Raw genomic sequence first — 26,160 nt, 5'->3', positions numbered from 1 at the left:
AGTATTTTCTTTATTTATTTCAAATTCTCGTCCTTGTCCATGTCCATGTCAGTTTGAATTTGCTTCTGTTGACACAGGTTTGCTGTTTGTGTTTTGTTTCCCCTAACTTGCCTGCAGCTGCTGCCTGGGATGGAGGGAACCTGATGGAGGGTTAACTTTTAGAGTGAAGTGAAATTTATTATCACTGTACACATATTACCATAAACTACCTTGAGATTCATTTTCATGTATTTACTGGAAAATAAAGAAATGCAATTGTATTTATGAAAAAATATACACGAACATAGAACAGTATAGCACAGTACAGGCCCTTCGGCCCATGACGTTGTGCCGACCCTTAAACCCTGCCTCCCATATAACCCCCCCACCTTAAATTCCTCCATTTACCTGTCGAGTAGTCTCTTAAACTTCACTAGTGTAACTGCCTCCACCACTGACTCAGGCAGTGCATTCCACGCACCAACCACTCTGAGTAAAAAACCTTCCTCTAATATCGCCCTTGATCTTCCCACCCCTTACCTTAAAGCCATGCCCTCTTGTATTGAGCAGTGGTGCCCTGGGGAAGAGGTGCTGGCTGTCCATTCTATCTATTCCTCTTAATATCTTGTATACCTTTATCATGTCTCCTCTCATCCTCCTCTCCAGAGAGTAAAGCCCTAGCTCCCTTAATCTCTGATCATAATGCATACTTTCTAAACCAGGCAGCCTCCTGGTAAATCTCCTCTGTACCCTTTCCAATGCTTCCACATCCTTCCTTAAAGACTTACAAACAACCAATATGCAAAAGAAGTAGTATTGCACAAATGTAAAATATTAATAGTGACAACATGAATGGTAAATTCCTTGAAAGTGAGCCCGTAGATTGAGAATCAGTTCAGAGTTAAGGTGAGTGAAGTTACCCTTGCCGGTTCAGGAGGCTGATGTTAGTACAATCATAACTGTTCCAGAACCTGGTAGTTAGGGTTGCCAACTGTCCCGTATATTGGGCTAAATTGGTTTGTCCCATATGGGACCACCCTTGTCCCGTATTTATCCCGCTAAGGTAGAGCGTTCCTATAAAACCTTTCATGCTGAAATGGCGTAAAGCGAAGAAGTAATTACCATTAATTTATATGAGAAAAGTTTTTGGTGTTCCCAGACCCAAAAAATAACCTACCAAATCATACCAAATAACATTAACATGTAGTAAAAGCAGGAAAGATATGATAAATACACAATCTATAAAGTAGAAATAATGTATGTACAGTGTAGTTTCACTGAACAGAATCACTAAAACCGATTTGTAGAAAAAAAATCAGCATGTACGGGCTTGTGCACATCACGCATGCGCACACAGGTGCCCGCGCGAGGCTTCATGGTCATGGTAGTCTACCTTGGGGTAAACACAAGTGTCCCGTATTTAACTGCTACTCTTGTCCCTTATTTGGGAGTGAGAAGGTTGGCAACCCTACTGGTAGTGTGGGACTGAAAACTCTTGTACCTCTTGCCCAAAGGTAGTAATGAGAAGAGAACATGACCTGGATGATGGGGACCCATGATGATGGATGCTACTTTCTTGTAGCAGAGCTGCTTGTAAACGTGCTCAGTGGTGGGGAGAGCTTTGCCTGTGATGGACCGGGCTGTATCCGCCACTGTCTGTAGATTTCTCTGTTCCAGGGCATTGGTGTTTCTCTACCAGGCTGTGATGCAGCTAGTTAGGATGCTGTCCATCTATAGAAGTTAGCAAAAGTTTTTGGTGACAGGCTGAATTAACGCAAAACTAAAAGGAAAATAGAGGCGCTGTTTTCTTTGTGCACTTTTGTGCTGGTATATTGTAGGAGGAAGGAGAGTCAAAGGTTTTGGAAGTGAATTCCAGAGTTCGAGAAAGCACGGCCAGTATTGGTGGAGCGGTTACATTCTGAGACCGAGAGGCTGGAATTGGAGGGGTGTGGAGAACTCAGAGGGTAGTTGGGTTGGAGGAAGGTTGCAGGGGGGACAGCGGGAAGGCCATGGGGAGGGGGGGGGCTATGGATGAAGCAAGGGTTGTGTAAATGGGACAGGATTTCATGCTGCTGCAAGCAGTGAATTGCAACCTCCACCCCGATGTGTCAGTTGCTTTCCCGAGCGCTGTTCTCCAGGCTTTCATCAGCAGAACGTTTCTGTCCTTGGCAGGGGAGGGGGAGGGGAGAGCTACCAGGAGGACTGGTAATGAGCTCAGCTCAGCCAGCCAGTGATGGCAGAAATCTGAGCAGGGATTCCCCATGTACTTGGCTGAGAAATTGCCAAATCGCGATGCCGTGTCCTAACTTGCACCATATCCCACTCACGTTTCAGCCACTGGCACACTGAAGTTAAGAACTATATTGCTTAAAAACCCTTTTGTTTTACTTATTCAGAGGATTTACATGTTACCGGAAAGGCTGATGTTTACTATCTGTCCTTAGTAATTTGTTGCAAAGATTATGGAAAAAAAAATTACATAGCGACAGTAGAGGGTATTACTTTGTTTTCATTCACGCAGTGGCACAGCAGGTAGTGCTGCTGACTCACAGCTCCACAACTCCAAGTTCAATATTGATCTTGGTTCTGTCCATGTGGAGTTTGCATGCTCTTCAGGTGACTTTGTGGCTTAGCCCTGGCTGCTGTGCTTTCCTGCCCCATCCCAAAGACCTGGGGGTCGGGGGTAAACCGGCCTCGTATGGGGATGAGGGGCTGAATCTGAGGGGAGTTGCCTTGGATGTGGGGAGAGTGGGATCTGTGATTCTGTAAAAGAGTGCTTGATGATCAGTGTACAGTCGGGTCAATGGTATCTTAATTCTGTGTCGTGTGATCTCGAGAATATAATCAGTTTAATTTATAAACATCGCATTAGGCTAGTATTGCATCAAATTTTCATTCCCAAACAATACAGCTCAGTGAGAAGCCTTTCAACCCATGGTGGCTGGGCCGACCAGGGTGAAATTCCAAACTGAAGCCACCTGTTCCTCCATTCCCTGCCTATTCATGAACCTTCCTAAATGCCTCATAAACACGGCAAGTTTCATAGAAACCAACAGCACGACATATGTCAGCAATAATGAACACGATTCTGACCTTGCTGTCGTGTCTACCACCTCACCTGGTAGCTCACTCCAGACACCATCCACTCTCTGTGTAAAGAAAACACTTGCCACGCAAATCTCCTTTAAACTCTCCCCCTCTCACCTTAAAGGTGTGCTTTCTTTCCTTGACATTTGAACACTCTGAAAGAAGACTTTGTAAACATCCGTCAGGTCACTGAACCTTCAGACAAAACCATTAAAGTTCTCCAACATCTCCTTGTAGCTAATATTCTCCAAACCAAGTAACATCCTGCTGAACCTCCTCTGCATGCTCTCCAAAGCCCTCATCCTTCCTGTAGTGGGGCAACCAGATCTGCACGCAGTACTCAAAGTTCAAAAGTTCAAGGTAAATGTTATTATCAAAGTGTGTGTAAAAATATATATATACACACAGCTCTGAGATTCATTTTCCTGTGGGCATACTCAACAAATCTATAGAACAGTAACACTAACAGGATCAATGAAAGATCAGCCAGAGTGCAGAAGACAACAAACTGTGTAAATGCAAATATAAATAAATAGCAATAAATAACGAGAACATGAAATAATCAGGAAAAAACTCCTTGAAGTGAGATCATTGGTTGTGGGAACATCTCAATGATGGGGCAAGTGAGTGTTATTATCCCTTTTTATTCAGGAGCCTGATGGTTGAGAGTTGGTAACTGTTCCTGAATCTGGTGATGAGGACAAGCATAACTTGTATCTGTATCGCAGTGGAGTAAAGGGAATTACAGAGGCACAAGAGAGGAGCTTGCCCATCTGAATTGGAGGAGGATACTGGCGGGGATGGTGACGGAGCAGAGATGGCTGAAGTTTCTGGGAATAGTTTACGAGTCACAGGATAGATATGTCTCACAAGGAAGAAGTTAAAATGAGTAAAAGGGAGGTGAAAGGTGATATTGGACTGCTGGAAAATGATGCTGGACTGGTAGTAATGGGGGACATGGAAATGGTGGATGAATGTAATAAGTACTTTGCATCAGTCTTTACTGTGGAAAACACTAGCAGTGTGCCAGAGGTCTGTGTGTGTCATGTAGCAGGAATGAGTGTCATTGCTATTACAAAGGAAAAAATGCAAGGCAGACTATAAGGCCTTAGGGTGGGTAAGTCATCTGGACTTGATGGACTACATCCCAAAGTTCAGAGAGAGGTTGCTGAAGAGATATCAGGTGCATTGGTCATGGATCTTTCAAGAATCACTTGATTCTGGCATGGTCCCGGAGGACTGGAAGATTGCAAATATCACTCCACTCTTTAAGTAGGGAGGAAGGCAAAAGAAAGGAAATTACAAGCCAATTAGCCCAATAGAAACATAGAAACATGGAAAACCTACAGCACGATACAGGTCCTTCGGCTCACAAAGTTGTGCTGAACACGTCCCTATCTTAGAAATTACCAGGCTTAACCATAGCCCTGTATTTTTCTAAGCTCCATGTACCCATCTAAAAGTCTCTTTAAAAGATCCTATCGTATCTGCCTCCACCACCATTGCTGGCAGCCCATTCCGCACACTCACCACTCTCTGTTTTTTTAAAAAAAACAACTTAACCCTGACATCTCTGTACCTACACCCCAGCCACCTTAAAACCTGTGCCCTCTTGTGGCAGCCATTTCAGCCCTGGGGAGAAAGCCTCTGACTATCCACATGATCAATGCCTCTCATCATCTTATACACCTCTATCAGGTCACCTCTCATCCTTCGTCGCTCAAGGAGAAAAGGCCGAGTTCACTCAACCTGTTTTCATAAGGTATGCTCCCCAATCCAGGCAACATCCTTGTAAAGCTCCCCTGCATCCTTTCTATGGTTTCCACATCCTTCCTGTAGTGAGGAGACCAGAACTGAGCACAGTACTCCCAAGTGGGGTCTGACCAGGGTCCTATATAGCTGCACCATTACCTCTCAGCTCCTAAATTCAATTCCACAATTGATGAAGGCCAATACACCATATGCCTTCTTAACCACAGAGTCAACCTGCGCAGCTGCTTTGAACGTCCTATGGACTCGGACCCCAAGATCCCTCTGATATTCCACACTGCAAAGAGTCTTACCATTAATACTATATTCTGCCATCATATTTGACCTACTAAAATGAACCACTTCACACTTATCTGGGTTGAACTCCATCTGCCACTTCTCAGCCCAATTTTGCATCCTATCAATGTCCGGCTGTAACCTCTGACAGCCCTCCACACTATCCACAACACCCCCAACCTTTGTGTCATCAGCAAACTTACTAACCCATCCTTCCACTTCCTCATCCAGGTCATTTATAAAAATCACAAAGAGTAAGGGTCCCAGAACAGATCCCTGGGGCACATCAGTGGTCACCGACCTCCATGCAGAATATAACCTGTCTGCAACCACGCATTGCCTTCTGTTGGCAAGCCAGTTCTGGATCCACAAAGCAATGTCCCCTTGGATCCCATGCCTCCTTACTTTCTGAATAAGCCTTGTATGGGGTACCTTATCAAATGTCTTGCTGAAATCCATATACACTACATTTACTGCTCTTCCTTCATCAATGTGTTTAGTCACAGCCTCAAAAAATTCAATCGAGCTCATAAGGCATGGCCTGCCCTTGACAAAGCCATGATGACTATTCCTAATCATATTATACCTCTCCAAATGTTCATAACTCCTGCCTCTCAGGATCTTCTCCATGAACTTACCAACCACTGAAGTAAGACTCACTGGTCTATAATTTCCTGGGCTCTCTCTACTCCCTTTCTTAAATAAGGGAACAACATTTGCAACCCTCCAATCCTCCGGAACCTCTCCTGGCCCCATTGATGATGCAAAGATCATTGCCAGAGGCTCAGCAATCTCCTCCCTCGCCTCCCACGGTAGCCTAGGGTACTTCTCATCAGGTCCTGGCAATTTATCCAACTTGATGCTTTCCAAAAGCTCCAGCACATCCTCTTTCTTAATATCTACATGCTCAAGCTTTTCAGTCCACTGCAAGTCATCACTACAATCATCAAGATTCTTTTCCATTGTGAATACTGGTGAAGTATTCATTAAGTACCTCTGCTATTTCCTCTGGTTCCATACACACTTTCCCACTGTCACATTTGATAGGTCCTATTCTTTCATGTCTTATCCTCTTGCTCTTCACATATTTGTAGAATGCTTTGGGGTTTTCCTTAATTCTGCCTGCCAAGGCCTTCTCATGGCCCCTTCTGGCTCTCCTAATTTCCTTCTTAAGCTCCTTCCTGTTAGCCTTATAATCTTCTAGATCTCTAACTTTACCTAGCTCTCTGAACCTTTTGTAAGCTTTTCTTCTTGACTAGATTTATTACAGCCTTTGTACACCACGGTTCCTGTACCCTACCATAACTTCCCTGTCTCATTGGAATCTCAGTGGTTGGGAAAGTGTTGGAGTCTATTATTAAGGATGAGGTTTCAAGGTACTTGGAGACTAATGATAGAATAGGCATGGTTTCTGTAAAGGGAAATCTTGCCTGACAAATCAGTTAGAGTTCCTCAAGGAGTTAGCAAGTAGGGTGGACAAAGGAGAGGCAGTGGTTGCAGGAAATATACTGGCATGGATAGAGGAATGGCTGACAGGCAGGAGGCAATGAGTGGGAATAAAAGGGGCCTTTTCTGGTTGGCTGCTGGTGACTAGTGGTGGTCCTCAAGGGTCGGTATTGGGATTGATGCTTTTCACATTGTTTTGGCATTGATTTTAGATAATGGAATTGATGGCTTTGTGGCAAAGTTTGTGGATGATACGAAGATAGGTGGAGGGGTAGATGGTGCTGGGGAAACAAAGCGATTGAAGCAGGTCTCAGACAAAGTGGCAGATGGAATACAGTGTTGGGAAATGTATGATAATTCATTTTGGTAAAAGGAACAAAAGTGCGGACTATTATCTAGATGGGGAGAAGGTTCAAACATCAGAGGTGCAGAGTCTCGTGCAAGACACCCAGAAGATTAGTTTACAGCTTGGGTCTGTGGTAGAGAAGGCAGATGCAATGTTGGCATTTATTTCAGGGGGAACAGAATATAAAAGCAAGGAGATAATGCTGAAGCTTTACAAGACACTAGTCAGGATGCCTTTGGAGTATTGTCAACAGTTTGGGGCCCCATGTCTCAGAAAGGATATGTTTTCATTGGAGACAGTCCAGAGGAGGTTTATGAGGTTAATTCTGGGAATGAAGGGAGGAATGTATGAAGGGAGGAACATTTGGCAGCTTTGGGCCTGTACTCACTGGAATTTAGAAGAATGCAGGGGAATCTCATTGAAACCTACTAAATGTTGAAAGGACTAGATAGGGTGGCTGTGGAGAGAATGTTTCCTATGGTGGGGTTATTGAGAACTGGAAGCACAGCCTCAAAATTTAGGGACAACCCTTCAGAGCAGAGGTAATGGGGAATTTTTTGAGCCAGAGAGTAGTGAATCTGTGAAATGCTTTTCCATAGACTGTGGTGGAGGCTAAATCTGTAGGTATATTTAAGGTGGAAGTTGATTGTTTCCTGATCGGTCAGGGCATCAAAGGATATGGCAGGGAGGCAGGTGTTTAGGGTTGAGTGGGATTTGGGATTAGCCATGGTGGAATGGTGGAGCAGACTCGATGGACTAAATGGCCTAATTCTGCTCCTATGTCTTATGGAGTCCTGAAGCTGATGGCAGCAGCGAGAAGAGAACTTGGCCTGTGAGTGTGACCTAACAACCATACCGCTGCAATATAAATTCCTGACTTCTGTACACAACATCCCGACTGATGTAGGCAAGTGGACCATCTTGTCTTCGTTACCAACTTATCTACTTGTGTGGCCACTTTCGGGGAGCTATCAACATAGACCCCAAGACCTCTCTGTACACCAATGGGAGCAGTTTCCAAATTCTGTCTACACTGTGTGAAGAAGTTTGTTTTGAATTTCTTGTTGGACTTACAAGTATCCATTTTAGCTGATGGCCCTCTTGCTTTGAGCAACACAGACAAAATGCTGGAGAAACTCAGCGAGTCAGGCAGCATCTCTGGAGGGGAATGAACATTTGACATTTCAGGCTGAGACCCTTCATTAGGACTGAAAAGGAAGAGGGCAGGAGCCAGTATAAGGAAGTAGGGGAGGAGAAGGAGGAGTACAAGCTGGCAGGTGAGACTAGGTTAAGGGGGAAGGTGGGTAGGTGGGGAATGGAGGGATGAATTAAGAAGCTGGGAGGGGTTAAGTGGTATAGGGTTGAGAAGAAGGAATTTGATAGGAGAGGAAAGTGGACAGTGGGCCACTTGTTTGTAAGTACACAGCGTTCAATTGCACCATTACTGGTCTGATCGACCTTCTGTCTTTGTCCACAACAGCAGAGACATCTTCTTTCAATGGTATGGGAGCCTGGTGAGAGCACCCTTGGGATACTGCAGCTCAGTTTGGTCCACTACAGTACTTGGGGTGAAGGCTTACCGGACAGATTTCTGAGATGGTGGGTTTGTCAGGAAGAGAAGTGATTTTGCGTAAGCACATAAAGTTCCTCCATCTTTTAAAACAGTCCTTACCTCCTCTTTAAATACCACCATGTTTCAGCTTCCATGAAGCACTGGTAGAGACTTCCAGACAGCCATTTCTCTTGCGTTGAGGGGCTCAAGAACATGTCAGCTGTTCCCTCAAAGTGTTAGAGTCAAAGAGCAATGCAGTACAGATGCAGGCCTTTCGGCCTAAGCAGTCCATGCTGTCTCCCTGCCCACTCAGTTAGACCCAATTACCTGTGCTTAGCCCATATCTCAACAGGTCACTCCCCTCCACATACCTAACCAAGTGCTTCTTCAAGGACACTATTGTACCTGCCTCAACCATTTCCTCGGGCAGCTTGTTCCATATACCCACCACCCTCCGTTGCTTCTTGGGGACATTTTAAATCTTTCTACTCTTACCCTAAACCTACACCCCTGGTTTTGGACTCCTCTACCCTGCGGAAAACACTATCACAATCTATTATTTCATTATTTCAAACACTTCTATAAGGTTGCCCTTCATTCTCCTCTTCTAGGAATTAAGACCAAGCCAGCCTCTCCCTATAACTCACAGGCCCTCTGTTCCTGGTAACATCCTTGTAAATCTTCGCTGCGCTCTTTCCAATCTTTCGAACCATGTCTTTCCTTTAACAGGGCGACCAAAACTGTAAACAGTAGCCTCACCAATGTGTTTAAAAAAAAGCGCTGCAAATTAATGTCCCAACTTCTATTCTCAATGCCCTGACTGATGAAGGCCAGTGTGACAAAATGCCTTTATCACCACATTGTCTACCTGTGATACCATTTTCAATGAATTTGTAGTCTCAGGTCCATTACGCTCTCTGGTGCCATACCATTCATTTTCATGCCAAAGTGACTGTCACTATATACGTGCCTGCACAGGTACAAACATAACTTCCTTGCAGCAGCCTTGTGGGCACATAACAGCATAAAAGCAGCATTCACAAGGAAAAGAAAACATAAATTAAACAATTTTTAACGAGAAGACTCAATTAGAACAACAACAAAGTCCATTTTAGAGTCATATGGTCAATGTATTGTGAAGCTGTAGTAATTAGGGTTGTTTCAGGAACCAAATGGTTGTAGGGAAGTAGCTGTTCTTGAATCTGGTGGTTTGGGGCATCTCCTGCCCAATGGTATCTGTGAGATGGCATGGCCCGGATGTTGGGGATCTTTAATGGAAGTTGCCTCCTGTAGATATGACTGGTGGTGGGGAGGGAGGTTCCTGTGATGTATTGGGTAGAGTCCACGACTCTCTGCAGCTTCTTGCATTCCTACGCATTCAAGTGCCATACCAGATCATGGTGCAGCCATCGTGCTGTGCAGCAGATTGTGGTATCTTCATCTAATTAGATAGGGGTTGATCTTTCACTTTAGGACAGTTTCCTGCACTAACCTTTGATTCCCGCAATACCTAAAAATCTATCAGTGTCTGCATGATACTTGAAGTTCTGTGGGCAGTCTGGTTGCCTCACGATAGGAAGGACGTGGAAGCTTTAGAGAGGGTGCAGAGGAGACTTAGCAGGATGCTGCCTGCATTAGAGAGCCTGTCTTGTTAGGATAGGTTGAGTGAGCGTGAGAGGCGATGGTAGAGGTGAACAAAATGATAAGGAGCATACATAGAATGCAGAGCCATCACTTTTCTCCCAGAGTAGCAATGGCCAATACCAGATGACATCTGTTTAAGGCAGGTGGCGGAAAGTTTAGGGGATATGTCAGAGGTAGGTTTTTTTTTTACACAGAGTGGGGTGGGTGTCTGGAATGCACTGCTGGGTCAGTGGTAGAGGCAGATACATTTGGGACATTTTAAAAGAGTCTTGGATAGGCACATGAATGGAAGAAAACGGGAGGGTTGTGGGCTGTGTAGGCAGGAATGATAGATTGATCGTGAAGTTGTTTAAAAGGTCAGCACAACACAGTGGGCTGAAGGGCCTGTATGGTGCTGACTGTTCTTTGGTTGTACTCAGTGAGGATGGGCTAGCAATTTCAGTGACCCACTACCCCCTGGGCAAAGACATTTCTACCATAGGTGGACAGTGATCCCCAGTTCTGAACATTCAGCCGGGGGGAGTATCGACTCACGGACACAGCTGGTGAAACTGCAAATGGAGCAGAGCCCTTTGGGGAAACCGGTTGCTCATTGCAGTCAGTTCCCAAGGCAACGCCATGCGGTAGACAAGCTCAAGCCCTGTACTGTCGGTTTAGCTTCTGTAATCATAAGCACAAGATTCTGCAGATGCTGCAAATCTTGAGCAACACACACAAAACGTTGGAGGAACTGAGCAGCAACTATGGAAGTGGATAAACAGTTGACATATTGTGCATCACCAGAGTGGAACAGAAACCAGAATGAGACGGTGGGGGGGAGGAGAAGGAGTACAAACTGGCAGATGACAGGTGAAAGACAAACACAAGGAAGTCTGCAGATGCTGCAAATCCAAAGCAACACACACAAAATGCTGGAGGAACTCAGCTGTACAAGCGGCATCTATGAAAAAGAGTAAACAGTCGAAGTTTCAGGCTGAGACCTTTCATCAGGATTGAGAAGGAAGGGGGGAGATGCCAGAATAAAAAGGTGGGTTGAGACCAGATTTGGGGGAGGGAATGAAGTGAGAAAATGGAGGTGATGGGTGGAAGAGATAAAGGGCTGAAGGAAAAGCAATCTGCTTGGAGAGGACAGTGGACCATGGAAAAAAGGGAAGGAGGAGGGGTACCAGAGAGAGATGGTGGGCTGGTGAGGAGAAGAGAAGGTGTGAAAAGGAAACCAAAATAGAAATTGGAAAAAAGAAAGGAGGAGAGAAATTAATAGAAATTGGAGAAATCGATGTTGAAGCCATCAGGTTGGAGTCTACCCAGATGTTATGAGCTGTGGCTCCTGCGGTCTGAGGAGTCAGACAGCACAGAAACATAGAAAACCTACAGCACAATACAGGCCCTTCGGCCCACAAAGTTGTGCTGAACATGTCCCTACCTTAGAAATTACTAGGGTTACCCATAGCACTCTATTTTTCTGAGCTCTATGTACCTATCCAAAACTCTTTTAAGAGCCTATTGTATCCGCCTCCACCACCAGTGCCGGCAGCCTATTCCACGCACTCACCACTCTCTGCATAAAAAAACTTGCCCCTGACATCTCATCTGTACCTACTCCCAAGCACCTTAAACCTGTGCCCTCTTGTGGCAGCCATTTCAGCCCTGGGAAAAAGCCTCTGACTATCCACACGATCAATGCCTCTCATTATCTTATACACCTCTATCAGGTCACCTCTCATCCTCCGTCGCTCCAAGGAGAAAAGGCTGAGTTCACTGAATTTGTCTTCATGAGGCATGCTCCCCAATCAAAGCAACATCCTTGTAAATCTCCTCTGCATCCTTTCTATGGTTTCCACATCCTTCCTGTAGTGAGGCGACCAGAACTGAGCACAGTACTCCAAGTGGGGTCTGACCGGGGTCCTATATAGCTGTAACATTACCTCTCGGCTCTTAAATTAAATTCCACAATTGATGAAGGCCAATGCACCATATGCCTTCTTAACCACAGAGTCAACCTGCGCAGCTGCTTGAGCGTCCTATGGACTCAGACCCCAAGATCCCTCTGATCCTCCACACTGCCAAGAGTCTTCCCATTAATACTATATTCTGCCATCATATTTGACCTACAAAAATGAACCACTTCACACTTATCTGGGTTGAACTCCATCTGCCACTTCTCAGCCCAGTTTTGCATCCTATCAATGTCCGGCTGTAACCTCTGACAGCCCTCCACACTATCCACAACACACCCAACCTTAGTGTCATCAGCAAACTTACTAACCCATCCCTCCACTTCCTCATCCAAGTCATTTATAAAAATCATGAAGAGAAAGGGTCCCAGAACAGATCCCTGAGGCACACCACTGGTCACCGATATCCATGCAGAATATGACCTGCCTACAACCACGCATTGCCTTCTGTGGGCAAGCCAGTTCTGGATCCACAAAGCAATGTCCCCTTGGATCCCATGCTTCCTTACTTTCTCATAAGCCTTGCATGGGGTACCTTATCAAATGCCTTGCTGAAATCCATATGCACTACATCTACTGCTGTTCCTTCATCAATGTGTTTAGTCACATCCTCAAAAAATTCAATCAGGCTCGTAAGGCATGACCTGCCCTTGACAAAGCCATGCCGACTATTCCTAATCATATTATACCTCTCCAAATGTTCACAAATCCTGCCTCTTAGGATCTTCTCCATCAACTTACCAACCACTGAGGTAAGACTCACTGGTCTATAATTTCCTGGGCTATCTCTACTTCCTTTCTTGAATAAAGGAACAACATCTGCAACCCTCCAATCCTCCGGAACCTCTCCCATCCCCATTGATGATGATGCAAAGATCATCGCCAGAGGCTCAGCAATCTCCTCCCTCGCCTCCCACAGAAGCCTGGGGTACATCTCATCCGGTCTCGGCGACTTATCCAACTTGATGCTTTCCAAAAGCTCTAGCACATCCTCTTTCTTAATATCTACATGCTCAAGCTTTTCTGTCCGCTGCAAGTCATCACTACAATCACCAAGATCCTTTTCCATAGTGAATACTGAAGTAAAGTATTCATTAAGTACCTCTGCTATTTCCTCCCGTTCTATACACACTTTCCCACTGTCACACTTGATAGGTCCTATTCTTTCACGTCTTATCCTCTTGCTCTTCACATATTTGTAGAATGCCTTGGGGTTTTCCTTAATCCTGTTCGCCAAGGCCTTCTCATGGCCCCTTCTGGCTCTCCTAATTTCCTCCTCCTCCTTCCTATTAGCCTTATAATCTTCTAGATCTCTAACTTTACCTAGCTCCCTGAACCTTTTGTAAGCTTTTCTTCTTGACTAGATTTATTACAGCCTTTGTACACCACGGTTCCTGTATCCCACCATAACTTCCCTGTCTTATTGGTATGTACCTATGCAGAACTCCACACAAATATCCCCTGAACGTTTGCCACATTTCTTCCGTACCTTTCCCTGAGAACATCTGTTCCCAATTTAAGCTTCCAAGTTCCTGCTTGATAGCCTCATAATTCCCCTTACTCCAATTAAATGCTTTTCTAATTTCTCTGTTCCTATCTCTCTCCAATGCTATTGCAACGGAGATAGAATTATGGTCACTATCTCCAAAATGCTCTCCCACTGAGAGATCTGACACTTGACCAGGTTCATTTCCCAATACCAAATCAAGTACAGTCTCTCCTCTTGTAGGCTTATCTACAAATTGTGTCAAGAAACTTTCCTGAACACACCTAACAAACTCCACCCCATCTAAACCCCTTGCTCTAAGGAGATGCCAATCGGTATTTGGGAAATTGACATCTCCCAGCACGACAACTCTGTTATTATTACACCTTTCCAGGATCTGTTTCCCTATCTGCTCCTCGATATCCCTGAAACTATTGAACGGCCTATTAAAAAAAAATACCCAGTAGAGTTATTGACCCCTTCCTGTTCCTAACCTCCACCCACAGGGACTCCGTAGACAATCTCTCCATGACATCCATCTTTCTTGCAGAGATGACACTATCCCATAGCATCTAGGGGTTCATCAAGATGGAAGGTCTCAGGCCGAAATGTCGACTGTTTATTCCCCTCTATAGATGATTCCCGACATATTGAGTTCCCCCAGCATTTTATGCATGTTTGGGAACCGTGTCAGTATCTAATATGACATGAAGTGGAAGTTGTGAAGGGATAGCTGGGTGTGTGCACAGTCCAGGGAGAATAAGGTAGGTGTTGAGAGGGGTTATTGTCGGCGGGGGGGGGGGTGCTGTGTTGTTGAGGTGTACAGTGGCTGGGTGGTTTGGCGAAAGCGTGGGGTTAGGGAGGCAGTGGGTTAGCTGGTGTGAAAACGTTGTGGACAAGTGAGATGGAGAGAGAACATGACGCGGAGAGTGTGGGAATGATCTCTGGAATGTGGTGGGATGCCTCGGGTCTTTTCCTGGGCGGACAACATTCTGTAAGTGGGATGGTTGGGAGCTGCAATGTGAAGAAGCTGGCTCTGTGAAATTATTTGTCAGAGGTAGGATCTTTGAATCGGAGATTTAGGGCAGAGATTAATTACCCAACTGCTACAGCTGCACAGTTGGGCCCCAGTTACCATGGAGACAAACGTGATGGTGTTCATTGAGGTGAACTCTCTATTTCCTCTGTTCTGTTTTAGAATGTGATCTGCCCCTCCCTCTCATTTACTTAGTTGTCTCTCTCAGTTTAATTTCTACCCTCTGCACTTCTGGCTGAGCTGATCCCCAGCCAGCCCTGTCGAAGGGGAGGGCACTTGTCACTGGCTGAGTCTGCCTCATCTCCCTCCGGCTCAGCGGGCAGCTCCCCCTTACCCTGAGCTGCATTTCCTCCCCCCCCCCCACACTGTATCTATTGCTTGTTTACTTAAGCCCATCACCCCTACTGGGGGGGCGCGGTATAGGGCGCTGACAGCAACTCGGACGGGTCCTGGGCCAGTCTTTCAAGTTGTCCCCAAGTGTAGCCCATCTTCGAAGATCCTTCCTCTCCCAGGGATGAGGTCTTTGGAGCTCTGGTTGCTGTTTCTGTAGCTCTGGAGGGGTTTGCTCAGCGCACCCCCCCCCCCCCCCCCAGCCAGGCTTGGGACTGTCCATGGCGCAGTCTGAATCTTTTGCCCTTGGTCCTGAGCAAAGTAATGTTGCAGCTCAATAAACCCTTGGTTAGACCACTCTTGGCTTATTGGTTCATTGCTGGTCATTATAGGGAGGATGTGGAAACTTTAGAGAGGCTGCAGAGGAGATTTACCGGGATTCTGCCTGGATTAGAGAGCATGACTTATGAGAATAGGTTGAGGAAGCTAGGAAGCTTTGGAGTGAAAGAGGGAGAGAGGTGACTTGAAAGAGGAAAATGATTAGAGGCATAGATCGAGTGGACAGCCAGCACCTTTTTGCCACAGGCAACTGTGGAGACCAAGTCATTTAAAGTAGAGGTTGATAGATTGGTCAGGGCATGAAGGAATACGGGGAGAAGGCAGGGGTTTGGGACTGTGAGGGAAATGGACCAACCGTGATGAAATGATGAAGCGGTGGAGACGGTGTGAATGGAATGAAGGAATGTAGAGAGAGTTGGATACAGCAAGGGAGTGTGGTGATTGTGTCTTTTGATTTGGGGGAAAGGTGGCTGAGTAGTTAATGGGTCCATTGAACAAAACAGCCTGGACCACATTGCCCAAGCAGCTGGTGCCAGTTTCCTGTGTTCGGTCCGTATCTCTCTAAAACCTGCCCCTACATGTACCTGTCCAGGTGCTGCTTAAATGGCACCAGTTTACCTCAACCACCTCCTCTGGCATCTCATTCCATACACTCACCACCCTGAAAACATGGTCTCTCAGTTCCCTTTCATATCTTTACCCTCACTGTAATTCTATACGCCCTGGTTCTGGGGAAAAGACTGTTACCATCCACCTTATTCATGCCTCCCCTAATTTTAAAAGCCTCTGTAAGATCACTCCTCATGCTCTTACATTCCAGAGAAAAAAGATCTAGCCTAGACAACGTCTCCCTAACACTCCTCCAACAACTCTGTCCTGACAATGTTCTTGTACATCTTTTCTGCACTCTTTCCTATAACAGGGTGACCAAGACTATAGACACCACTCCAACTTTGGCCTCACTAATTGCTTCTACAGCTGTAACATAAATGTCCCAACTCCTATGCCCTCTCTCCCCCATGACACTGTTTTCAATAAAGCATAACTTTTCTACTCCTAGGTCCGTCTGTTACATTCCACCCCCTAGTACTCTTCCATTCATAGTACAAGTCCGTTACTGGTTTGGCTTTCCAAAATGCACTACTTCAGAATCAGAATCAGGTTTAATATCACCAGCATATGACATGAAATTTATTGTCTTTGCAGCAGCAGTACAATGCAACCAGACTCTCCCGGTTCTGTGTGCGAGAGGCTCTGCAGTGCGATCCAGCTGTTATCAGCAGCATGCCAGGCGTTTGCGGTTTTCCTGAGGACGCCTGTGAGGAGTCGTACCCGCCCTGGAGGCCATCTTTCCCCCCCGCCCCCCACTCCATTCCTGCTTTATCATGCTGCCTCAGTGGTGGGCAGACTGATATGACATGAGCTCTTCCTCCTATGGGATCCCCTCCCCAGGCAGTTAGTCCAATGCTGGCGGAGAAACTCGGCCACCCCTCCCTTTCGCGCTCCACCCACACACTCTACGCTGCCCAACGCACAACGGTTGGAGCAGGAGGAAGCGACCTACACTTGCTCATCCCAAGCGTAGGCTTGATCCTGGGCAAGACAGCATCACATTCCTCCAGTTCTGAAACCACCTCGGCTTTCATTAAAAGGGAGAGTGTGGAAGGGAGTGATGGAAGAGCAAATTGGGGATCAAGGTATGTAACCAGCTTGGAGCCTTCCAGCTCCCCCCACCTCACTGCTGTGCGGTTGGTACTGACCTTACGGAGGACCAGCCTCAGGCCGTGCTAGAGCGAGAGGCTGAACAAACCTGGGTTGTTTTCTCTGAGTGGCGGAGGCTGAGGGAAGATCTGATGAAGGTTTATAAGATTATGAGCGGCATAATAGACATTAACTTTTTCCAAGGGTTGAAATTTCAGAGGGTACGTATATAAAGTATAAGGGGGTAATTTTAAAGGAGACATGAGGGGGATGTTTTTATACAGAGAGTGGTGGGTGTCTGGAATGCACTGTCGGGGTGGTGGTAGAGGCAGATACGTTAGAGACTTTTGAGATAAGCACATGAACATGAGGAAAGTGGAAGGATATAGGCATTGGGTAGGCAGAAGAGATTAGTTAACCATTTGATTACTAATTTAATTGGTTCGGCACAGCATTGTGGGCCAAAGGGCCTGTTCCTGTGCTGTACTGTTCTGTGTGAGACCAGCCGTGAGATAGGTTTCAGTGGGACATTTGACTGGAGTGGCCTCATAGCCAGCTAACATGTAAACTGCTGGACTCTTCATCCAGCAGCTTCAGGGACTTCTGGTAAAGTGGATTTCTGTTGTCACCTAGAGTAGGGTAGAGTAAAAAAAAACTTCATTGTGCATGCTATCCAGATAGCTCAATCCATCACATTGAGGTAACACAAGGGAATAAACAGTAACAAAATAAAGATGAACTTTGTCACACCTAGTCAGTTCATCATTTGTGTCAACAGTCAACATGGTGCAAGGATGTGCTGGAGGCAGCTTGCAAGGTGCCAACATGGTATGCTGACAGTTCACTAACCCGCACTCTGATCCGTGTGTCTTTGGAATGTGGAAGGTAAACCGGAGTGCCCAGAGGAAATCCATGCAGTCACGGGGAGATCGTACAAACTCCTCATGGACAGCGGCAGGAATTGAACCCCGATTGCTGGTGCTGTAAAGCGTTACACCAGTCACTGTGCTACCATGCTGACCTAACACAGAGTAAAGAGTTACAGTCACAGGAAGGTTATAGTGCAGGCAGAACAATAAGGTGCAAAGCCACAACAGGGTAGATTTTGAGGTGGAGAATCCACCTTATCGTACGAGGGGACCATTTAATAAACAGCATGATAGATAGTTTCAAATCAAGAGGAATTTAAGTTCCGTTAGTGGAATAATCCAGAGTTTAGAACTGTTAGGATAGTCCTGGTGACCGTGAAACTAATGGATTATTGTAAATAGCACAGCGCTTTATAGTACCAGTGACCCGGGTTCAATTCCTGTTGCTGTCTGTAAGGAGTCTGTACGTTCTCCCCGTGACCACGTGAGTTCAAGCTGTCTTGAAATGGACTTCAAGCCAGTTGTGTCAAAATGTCTAGTGGTCCCTGAACAACAGTTCAAGGAAGTGTCTCACTGCCACCCTCTAAAGGGCAATTAGAGATGGAAAATAAACATTGGCTTCAACAGCAATACCTACGTCCTTCAAACGAATTCAGAGAAACGATCTCCTCTCCTCTTGTAATGCACATAAAATGCTGGAGGAATGCAGCAGGTCAGGCAGCATCTGTGGAAAAGAGTAAACAGTCGACGTTTCGGGCTGAGACCCTTCATCAGTCCTCATCAGTCTTGTTTGTGTTTCCTCTCCTCTTGTCCTTGGCATGGTCTTGGAGATTAATGCATCAGAATCAGGTTTAGTACCACTGGCATACGTCGTGAAATTTGTTAACTTTGCGGTAACAGTACAATGCAATACATAATAATAGAAAGAAAAAGCTGAATTACAGTAAGTGTGTGTATGTGTGTGAGTGTAAATAAGTTTTGCAGAAAATAGAAATAAAAAAATAGTGAGGTAGTGTTCATAGGTTCAATGTCCATTGAGAAATTGGATGGCAGAGGGGCAATTGTTGGGTTAGAACCATAGAACCATAGAAACTACAGCACAGAAACAGGCCCTTTGGCCCTTCTTGGCTGTGCCGAACCATTTTCTGCCTTGTCCCACTGACCTGCACACGGACCATCTCCCTCCATACACCTCCCATCCATGTATCTGTCCAATTTATTCTTAAATGTTAAAAAAGAACCTGCATTTACCACCTCGTCTGGCAGCTCATTCCATACTCCCACCACTCTCTGTGTGAAGAAGCCCCCCCCTAATGTTCCCTTTAAACTTTTCCCCCTCACCTTTAACCCATGTCCTCTGGTTTTTTTCTCCCCTTGCCTCAGTGGAAAAAGCCTGCTTGCATTCACTCTATCTATACCCATCATAATTTTATATACCTCTATCAAATCTCCCCTCATTCTTCTACGCTCCAGGGAATAAAGTCCCAACCTATTCAACCTTTCTCTGTAACTGAGTTTCTCAAGTCCCGGCAACATCCTTGTAAACCTTCTCTACACTCTTTCAACCTTATTTATATCCTTCCTGTAATTTGGTGACCAAAACTGAACACAATACTCCAGATTCGGCCTCACCAATGCCTTATACAACCTCATCATAACATTGCAGCTCTTATACTCAATACTTCGATTAATAAAGGCCAATGTACCAAAAGCTCTCTTTACGACCCTATCTACCTGTGATGACACTCTTAGGGAATTTTGTATCTGTATTCCCAGATCCCTCTGTTCCACTGCACTCCTCAGTGCCTTACCATGAACCCTGTATGTTCTACGTTGGTTTGTCCTTCCAATGTGCAATACCTCACACTTGTCAGTATTAAACTCCATCTGCCATTTTTCAGCCCATTTTTCCAGATGGTCCAAGTCCCTCTGCAGGCTCTGAAAACCTTCCTCACTGTCTACTACACCTCCAATCTTTGTATCATCAGCAAACTTGCTGATTCAATTTACCACATTATCATCCAGATCATTGATATAGATGACAAATAACAATGGACCTAGCACTGATCCCTGTGGCACACCACTAGTCACAGGCCTCCACTCAGAGAAGCAATTCTCTACCACCACTCTCTGGCTTCTTCCATCGAGCCAATGTCTAATCCAATTTACCACCTCTCCATGTATACATAGCGACTGAATTTTCCTAACTAACCTCCCATGCGGGACCTTGTCAAAGGCCTTACTGAAGTCCATGTAGACAATATCCACTGCCTTCCCTTCATCCACTTTCCTAGTAACCTCCTCGAAAAACTCCAGCAGATTGGTCAAACATGACCTACCACGCACAAAGCCATGTTGACTCTCCCTAATAAGCCCCTGTCTATCCAAATGCTTGTAGATTCTGTCTCTTAGTACTCCCTCCAATAACTTACCTGCTACTGACGTTAAACTCACCGGCCTATAATTTCCTGGATTACTTTTCGATCCTTTTTTAAACAACGGAACTACATGAGCCACTCTCCAATCCTCCGGCACTTCACCCGTAGACAGCGACATTTTAAATATTTCTGCCAGGACCCCCGCAATTTCAACACTAGTCTCCTTCAAGGTCCGAGGGAACACCCTGTCAGGTCCCGGGGATTTATCCACTTTAATTTTCCTCAAGACAGCAAGCATCTCCTCCTTTTCAATCTGTACAGTTTCCATGGTCTCACTACTTGATTCCCTCAATTCCATAGATTTCATGCCAGCTTCCTTAGTAAATACAGACGCAAACAACCTATTTAAGATCTCCCCCATTTCCTTTGGTTCCGCACAAAGCCGACCACTCTGATCTTCAAGAGGACCAATTTTATCCCTTACAATCCTTTTGCTCTTAATATACCTGTAAAAGCTCTTTGGATTATCCTTCACTTTGACTGCCAAGGCAACCTCATGTCTTCTTTTAGCCTCCTGATTTCTTTCTTAAGTATTTTCTTGCACTTCTTATACTCCTCAAGCACCTGATTTACCCCCTGTTTCCTATACATTTCATACAACTCCCTCTTCTTCTTTATCAGAGTTGCAATATCCCTTGAGAACCAAGGTTCCTTATTCCTATTCAATTTGTCTTTAATCCTAACAGGAACATACAAACTCTGCACTCTTAAAATTTCCCCTTTGAAGGCTTCCCACCTACCAATCACATCTTTGCCAGAGAACAACCTGTCCCAATCCACGCTTTTTAGATCCTTTCTCATTTCTTCAAATTTGGCCTTCTTCCGGTTCAGAACCTCAACCCTAGGACCAGATCTATCCTTGTCCATGATCAAATTGAAACTAATGGCGTTATGATCACTGGAACCAAAGTGCTCCCTTACACAGACTTCTGTCACTTGCCCTAATTCGTTTCCTAACAGGAGATCCAATATTGCATCCCCTCTAGTTGGTCCCTCTATATACTGATTTAGAAAACTTTCCTGAACACATTTTACAAACTCTAAACCATCTAGACCCTTAACAGTATGGGAGTCCCAATCAATGTATGGAAAATTAAAATCCCCTACCACCAGAACTTTATGTTTCCTGCAGTTGCCTGCTATCTCTCTGCAGATTTGCTCTTCCAAATCTCATTGACTATTGGGTGGTCTGTAATACAATCCCACTAATGTGGCCATACCTTTCCTGTTTCTTTGAGTAACTTCCATCCCTCAGTTATGCTCATCCAAGACCAGTGGCCACTCTGGTGATGCTCAGCCAACCCACTATAGTCCTGCTGGGTACCCTCAAAACTTGTCTCTGTAACCCATGTGAAACAATACACAGAAGAGCAATGTAGCCCAATGTGCCATTGTTTATATACAGTCAGAAAATTTGCTTACAAGCCTTTATTTATTTATTCATTCTTACTGAGTGATCAGGGCATTAATGACAAGGCGAGTATTTATTACCCATCCCTAATTACCCCTTGAGATGATGGGGTGAGCTGCTACCTGGAACTACTGCAGCACTTTTGGGGAGGGTGTTTCAGGGTTTGGTGACAAGGGAAGAACGTCGATGCATTTCCAGACTGGAATAGAGTGTGAGTTGTAAGTGAAATTACAGGTAGTGGTGTTTCTTGCTCTCCCTAATGGGGGTGGTGGTGGGTTTGGTAGGTACTGCCGGAGTAGATTGGGTGAGCAGCAGTGCACACCTCCGCCACTACGTGCCATTAAAGCAGAGGGGAAGTGTTTAGGATGGTGGATGGGATGCTGATGAAATGGGCTGCTGTTTTTAAAGATTAAAGATTAGCTTTGTCACATGTACATCGAAACGTACAGTGAATTGGATTGTTCATGCCAACGTCCCAACACGGTCCAAGGATATGCTGGGGGCAGCCCACAAGTGTCGCCACCATAACACACCGACAACTAAATAACCCTGACCTGCACATCTTTGGAATGTGGGAGGAAACCAGAGCACCCAGAGGAAACATTCAGTCACAGGGGAGAACATACAAATTCCTTATAATAGGTGCGGGAATCAGCGCTGTAAAGCGTATGCCAGATGTTGTGCTATTGTGCTGCCATATTATTTCTGGATGATGATAAGCATTTTCAGAGTTGCAGTTGTTCAGGCAAATGCATCATTTCATCAGATTCCCAGGGTTGAAATGTCCAACACCGGAGAGCACGCATTGAAGGTGAGAGGGGGTAGGTTCAAAGGGGATATGAGGGGTAAGTTTTTTACTCAGAGAGTGGTGGATGCCTGGAATGCGCTCCCTGGTATGGTGGTAGAGGCAAATACATCAGAGGCTTTTAAGAGACGTTTAGATAGGCACATGGATGTGAGGAAGATGGAGGAATAGGGGCACTGTGTAAGTAGGAGGGATTAGTGTCTGGGTGTTTTAAATTTGCTTTTTAGCTGATTGGGCTGTTCCTGTTCTATCTTCCTGACTTTTGCGTTGTAGATGGTGGAAAAGATTTAGGGTGCCAGTATCTCCCTGTCTCCAAGCAGATACAGTAGACTAGCAACAGTCATTATAACCTACAATTTCCTACAGCTATCTTGACTGTACCACTGACTGTTCTTTCATTCCTCTGTCTTTCCTGTGTCTGCTCTGACAGTGAAACTTTCAGTTGAGATGTCTTCCTTTTTCCTGAACTGTGGTTTCCTTTGTGCCACAATTAACAGAGCCCTCAACCACACCTCTTCTATCTCCTGTGCCTCTGCTCTCATCCCACCTGCATGGAGCAAAAACAAAATTCCCCAGGTCCTCACCTGCCACCATACCAGACTTTAGATTTCATTGTCTCTGACAATTTCCACCACCTTTAATGAGACGCCTTCCCTTTTCCTTTCAGTATTTCGGAGGGAGTGTTCCCTCACAACTCCCAGGTCCATTTTCTCTGTACAACCACTTCCCTTAATGCAACTTTCCCAAGCAACCACAGATATGCAACACAAGTCTCCTTCCCCGCCCCTTTCTCCCTGTCAGTTGAAACCACTGTTCTCTTTAATTCTTTCAGTCTGGAGATCTCCATTTGGTGTCCACTGTATAGTCTCCTCCACACTTGAGAAACGCAGCACTGATCAGGACGACTGCTTGCCCAAGCACCTATCAGTCTGTGACCAATATATACGCTCAGGGTATAACACCTATCTTCTTCAGGCAGGTCGCAGCTTTCTGGAACCAACATCAAACTCAACGCGCTTTCACTGTTTGTGTCAAAACTGGCCATAAAATCATAAGCCCATAAGATAGAGGAGCAAAATTAGGCCATTCACTCTTTTGAGTTTGCTATTCAATCGTGGCCTTTTTTAAAAAAAAATTCTCCCACCTTCTACCCATAATCCTAACACCTTTACTGATCAAGAATCTATCAGCAACCCTGTGAACCCCACCACACTGATTCCCCAGCACCAGTAATGCCTCCTCGGTCCAGTACACTGCTGTCCTCTCAGTCACTGGGCCAACTCTAAAGAGCATAAGACACAGGAATGGAATTAGACTATTCAGCCCACGAGTCTACCGGCATTCCATCGTGGCTGATTTATTATCCCTGTCAACCTCATTCTCTTGCCTTCTGCACCGTAACCTTCAACACCCTTACTAATCAAGAACCTAGTCACATCTGCTTTAATATACCCGATCACTTGGCCTCCATAGCTGTCTGTGGCAATGAATTCCACAGATTCACCATCCTTTGACTAAAGAAATTCCTCCTAGTCTCTTTTCTATTGAGGTTGTGCCCTCTGGTCTTGCACTCCCCCACTATAGTACAGATATCCCACCTCTCCTGGAAGTTCCAGGAGTTTCCCACATATTAATAGCGGCTCCCTGATGCCCGGAAATTATATACAATATCCCACAAATCAATTTTTTTTGAGAGGGAGAGCGAGCATCCTGATTGGTCTCTCTTCATGCTAAGTAGACCTATCAGTTTTCTCTGTGGGCAGGCTTTATAGTTGACCTCAAAAATAGTGACAGTGTTGCTCGCTGCACTGTTTGCAACAGTGACTTTTCTATTGCCCATGGTGGGTTAAAATGTAAAACACATGTTTGAGGTGAGTTTAACAGGTGTCATTCATTCATTAGCATAGCTAACGTTATTTAAACTAGCTGGCTAGCTGTTAAGGAGCGACTCTATTGATGTCCTACGTGATGACGTCAAACTCCCTGTAGACTTGCTTAAAATTGTAATAGAATAAACATGATAATATAAGTACATGTTTTAATGTTACATTTTCTGCATATACTCAACTTGGTTTACAGGTTAGACAAAAACACTAAACAAAGTATTACATACACCCTTGGAGGTCGACTGGGTTTTGGGGGGGGGGGGCGGGGATATGGGGTTGCGAGGGGTGGGGCTGCTACCTCCCTGAAATGAGTTTTTGCAGGGTGGGATGTCCGATAGTAACATCCTGTCCGTGTCTACTTTATCTAGGACTTACACTTTGGTCTGTTCTCCACCATAATATGAATGTGGACTTTCTCTCTGCACTATCACTTCCTGGGTTTCTCCTTTTGGTGTTTTGGTTTCAGTCTCTGACCCACTTCACGACTGTATCGTGTTCCTTTGCCTGTTGTTTGTGTCTCTACCCGACCTCGTTAATCTGACAGCCAGAAAAGCCACACCAAACCTGGTCTCAACCTCTGCTGTATCCGTCCTTACCCCATCTTCAAACTCACTGGGTTTCTCACTCTCAGAATCAGAATTAATATCGAGATTAATTTCACTGACATACATCATGAAATTTGTTGTTTTGTAGCAAATGTACAATGAAGTACAAAAAAAATTACTATATTACAATCTAGAAATACAATATATTAAAAATAAATAATTAGTGCAAAAAGAGCAAAATCATTTATTTATTTGTTGAGGTGCAGCATGGAACAGGACCTTCTGGTCCTTTGAGCTACACTGCCCAGCGTTCCCCTGTGTAATCCCAGCCTAATCACGGGATAATTTACAATGGCCAATTAACCTACCATCTGGTACATCCTCGGACTGTGGGAGGAAACCAGAGCAAACCCACACGGACACGGGGCGAGTGTACAAACTCCTTACAGGCAGCAGTGGGAATTGAACCTAGGTCTCTGGTACTGTAAAGCATTGTGCTATGAGGTGGTGATAATGGGTTCGTGGACCTTTCAGAAATCTGATGATGGAGGGGAAGAAGCTATTGCTGAAATGAGTGTCTGTCCTCTGGCTCCTGTACCTCCTCCCTGATGGTATTAATGACAAGTGCATACAGGGGATATGACAATCCTTCATGATGGATGTTGCCTTTTTTGAGGCATCTCCTTTTGAAGGTGTCCTTGATGCTGAGGAGGCTAGTGCCCATAATGGAGCTGGCTCAGTTTGCAACCTTCTGCACCTTTATCTGATCCTTTGCAATGGACCCTCCATAGCAGGTGGCAATGCAACCAGGCGAATGCTCTGCACTGTACATCTGTAGAAATTTGCTGGAGTCCTTGGTGACATACCAAATCAACTCAAACTCACTGATCTACTTGAGGGTTTTTTTTTTAACCCTGTTTTCTGATTTTATTTCTTTCAGTTCTCTGCTGACACTGTATCACATCCTGTTCCCACACTGACTCCATGTCCTGGAATACCTGCACTTTAAAACTCTGGCCTTGTACCTCATGCTTGAGAGTCCCCAAATTTAATGCCACTGATGGTAGCTACCTTCACCCTGCCTGGCTCTGAGTGCAGGAATCCTCTTTCAGTATCTCCCGCTTCTGCTGGTCACCTGCTGTGGTATCTCCTCACACAGCATGATTACGCCACATCACTGTGTGAAACGTCTTGGGGAATTTTGTATGATGTTGAGGCTACACTTAATCTGTGAACCTGCTGGAGTCGTTTATTGCGGC

The 26,160-nt window shown here is 45.2% G+C and overlaps 1 protein-coding gene across 3 annotated transcripts in view; it reads left to right on the top strand.

Moving 5' to 3' along the window:
• LOC134358851 (LIM domain-binding protein 1) overlaps window positions 1-26,160 on the top strand; it is a 111,562-nt gene that overhangs the window by 21,525 nt on the left and 63,877 nt on the right. The window contains exon 1 of one of the 3 annotated variants that reach the window (XM_063071414.1): window positions 16,788-16,943. The exons of the other annotated variants lie outside the window; for them this stretch is intronic. Within the exon in view, the coding sequence (XP_062927484.1) occupies window positions 16,919-16,943 (25 nt within the window). The 5' untranslated portion in view covers window positions 16,788-16,918. Of the gene's footprint in view, window positions 1-16,787; window positions 16,944-26,160 lie in introns of those variants that run through there. 3 annotated transcript variants of the gene reach the window in all.

This window comes from Mobula hypostoma, chromosome 19 (assembly GCF_963921235.1).
Source record: "Mobula hypostoma chromosome 19, sMobHyp1.1, whole genome shotgun sequence".
NCBI classification, from domain to species: domain Eukaryota; kingdom Metazoa; phylum Chordata; class Chondrichthyes; order Myliobatiformes; family Myliobatidae; genus Mobula; species Mobula hypostoma.
The sequence above is the reverse complement of the archived record's forward strand: the minus strand, read 5'-3'. Positions and strand labels throughout refer to the sequence as shown.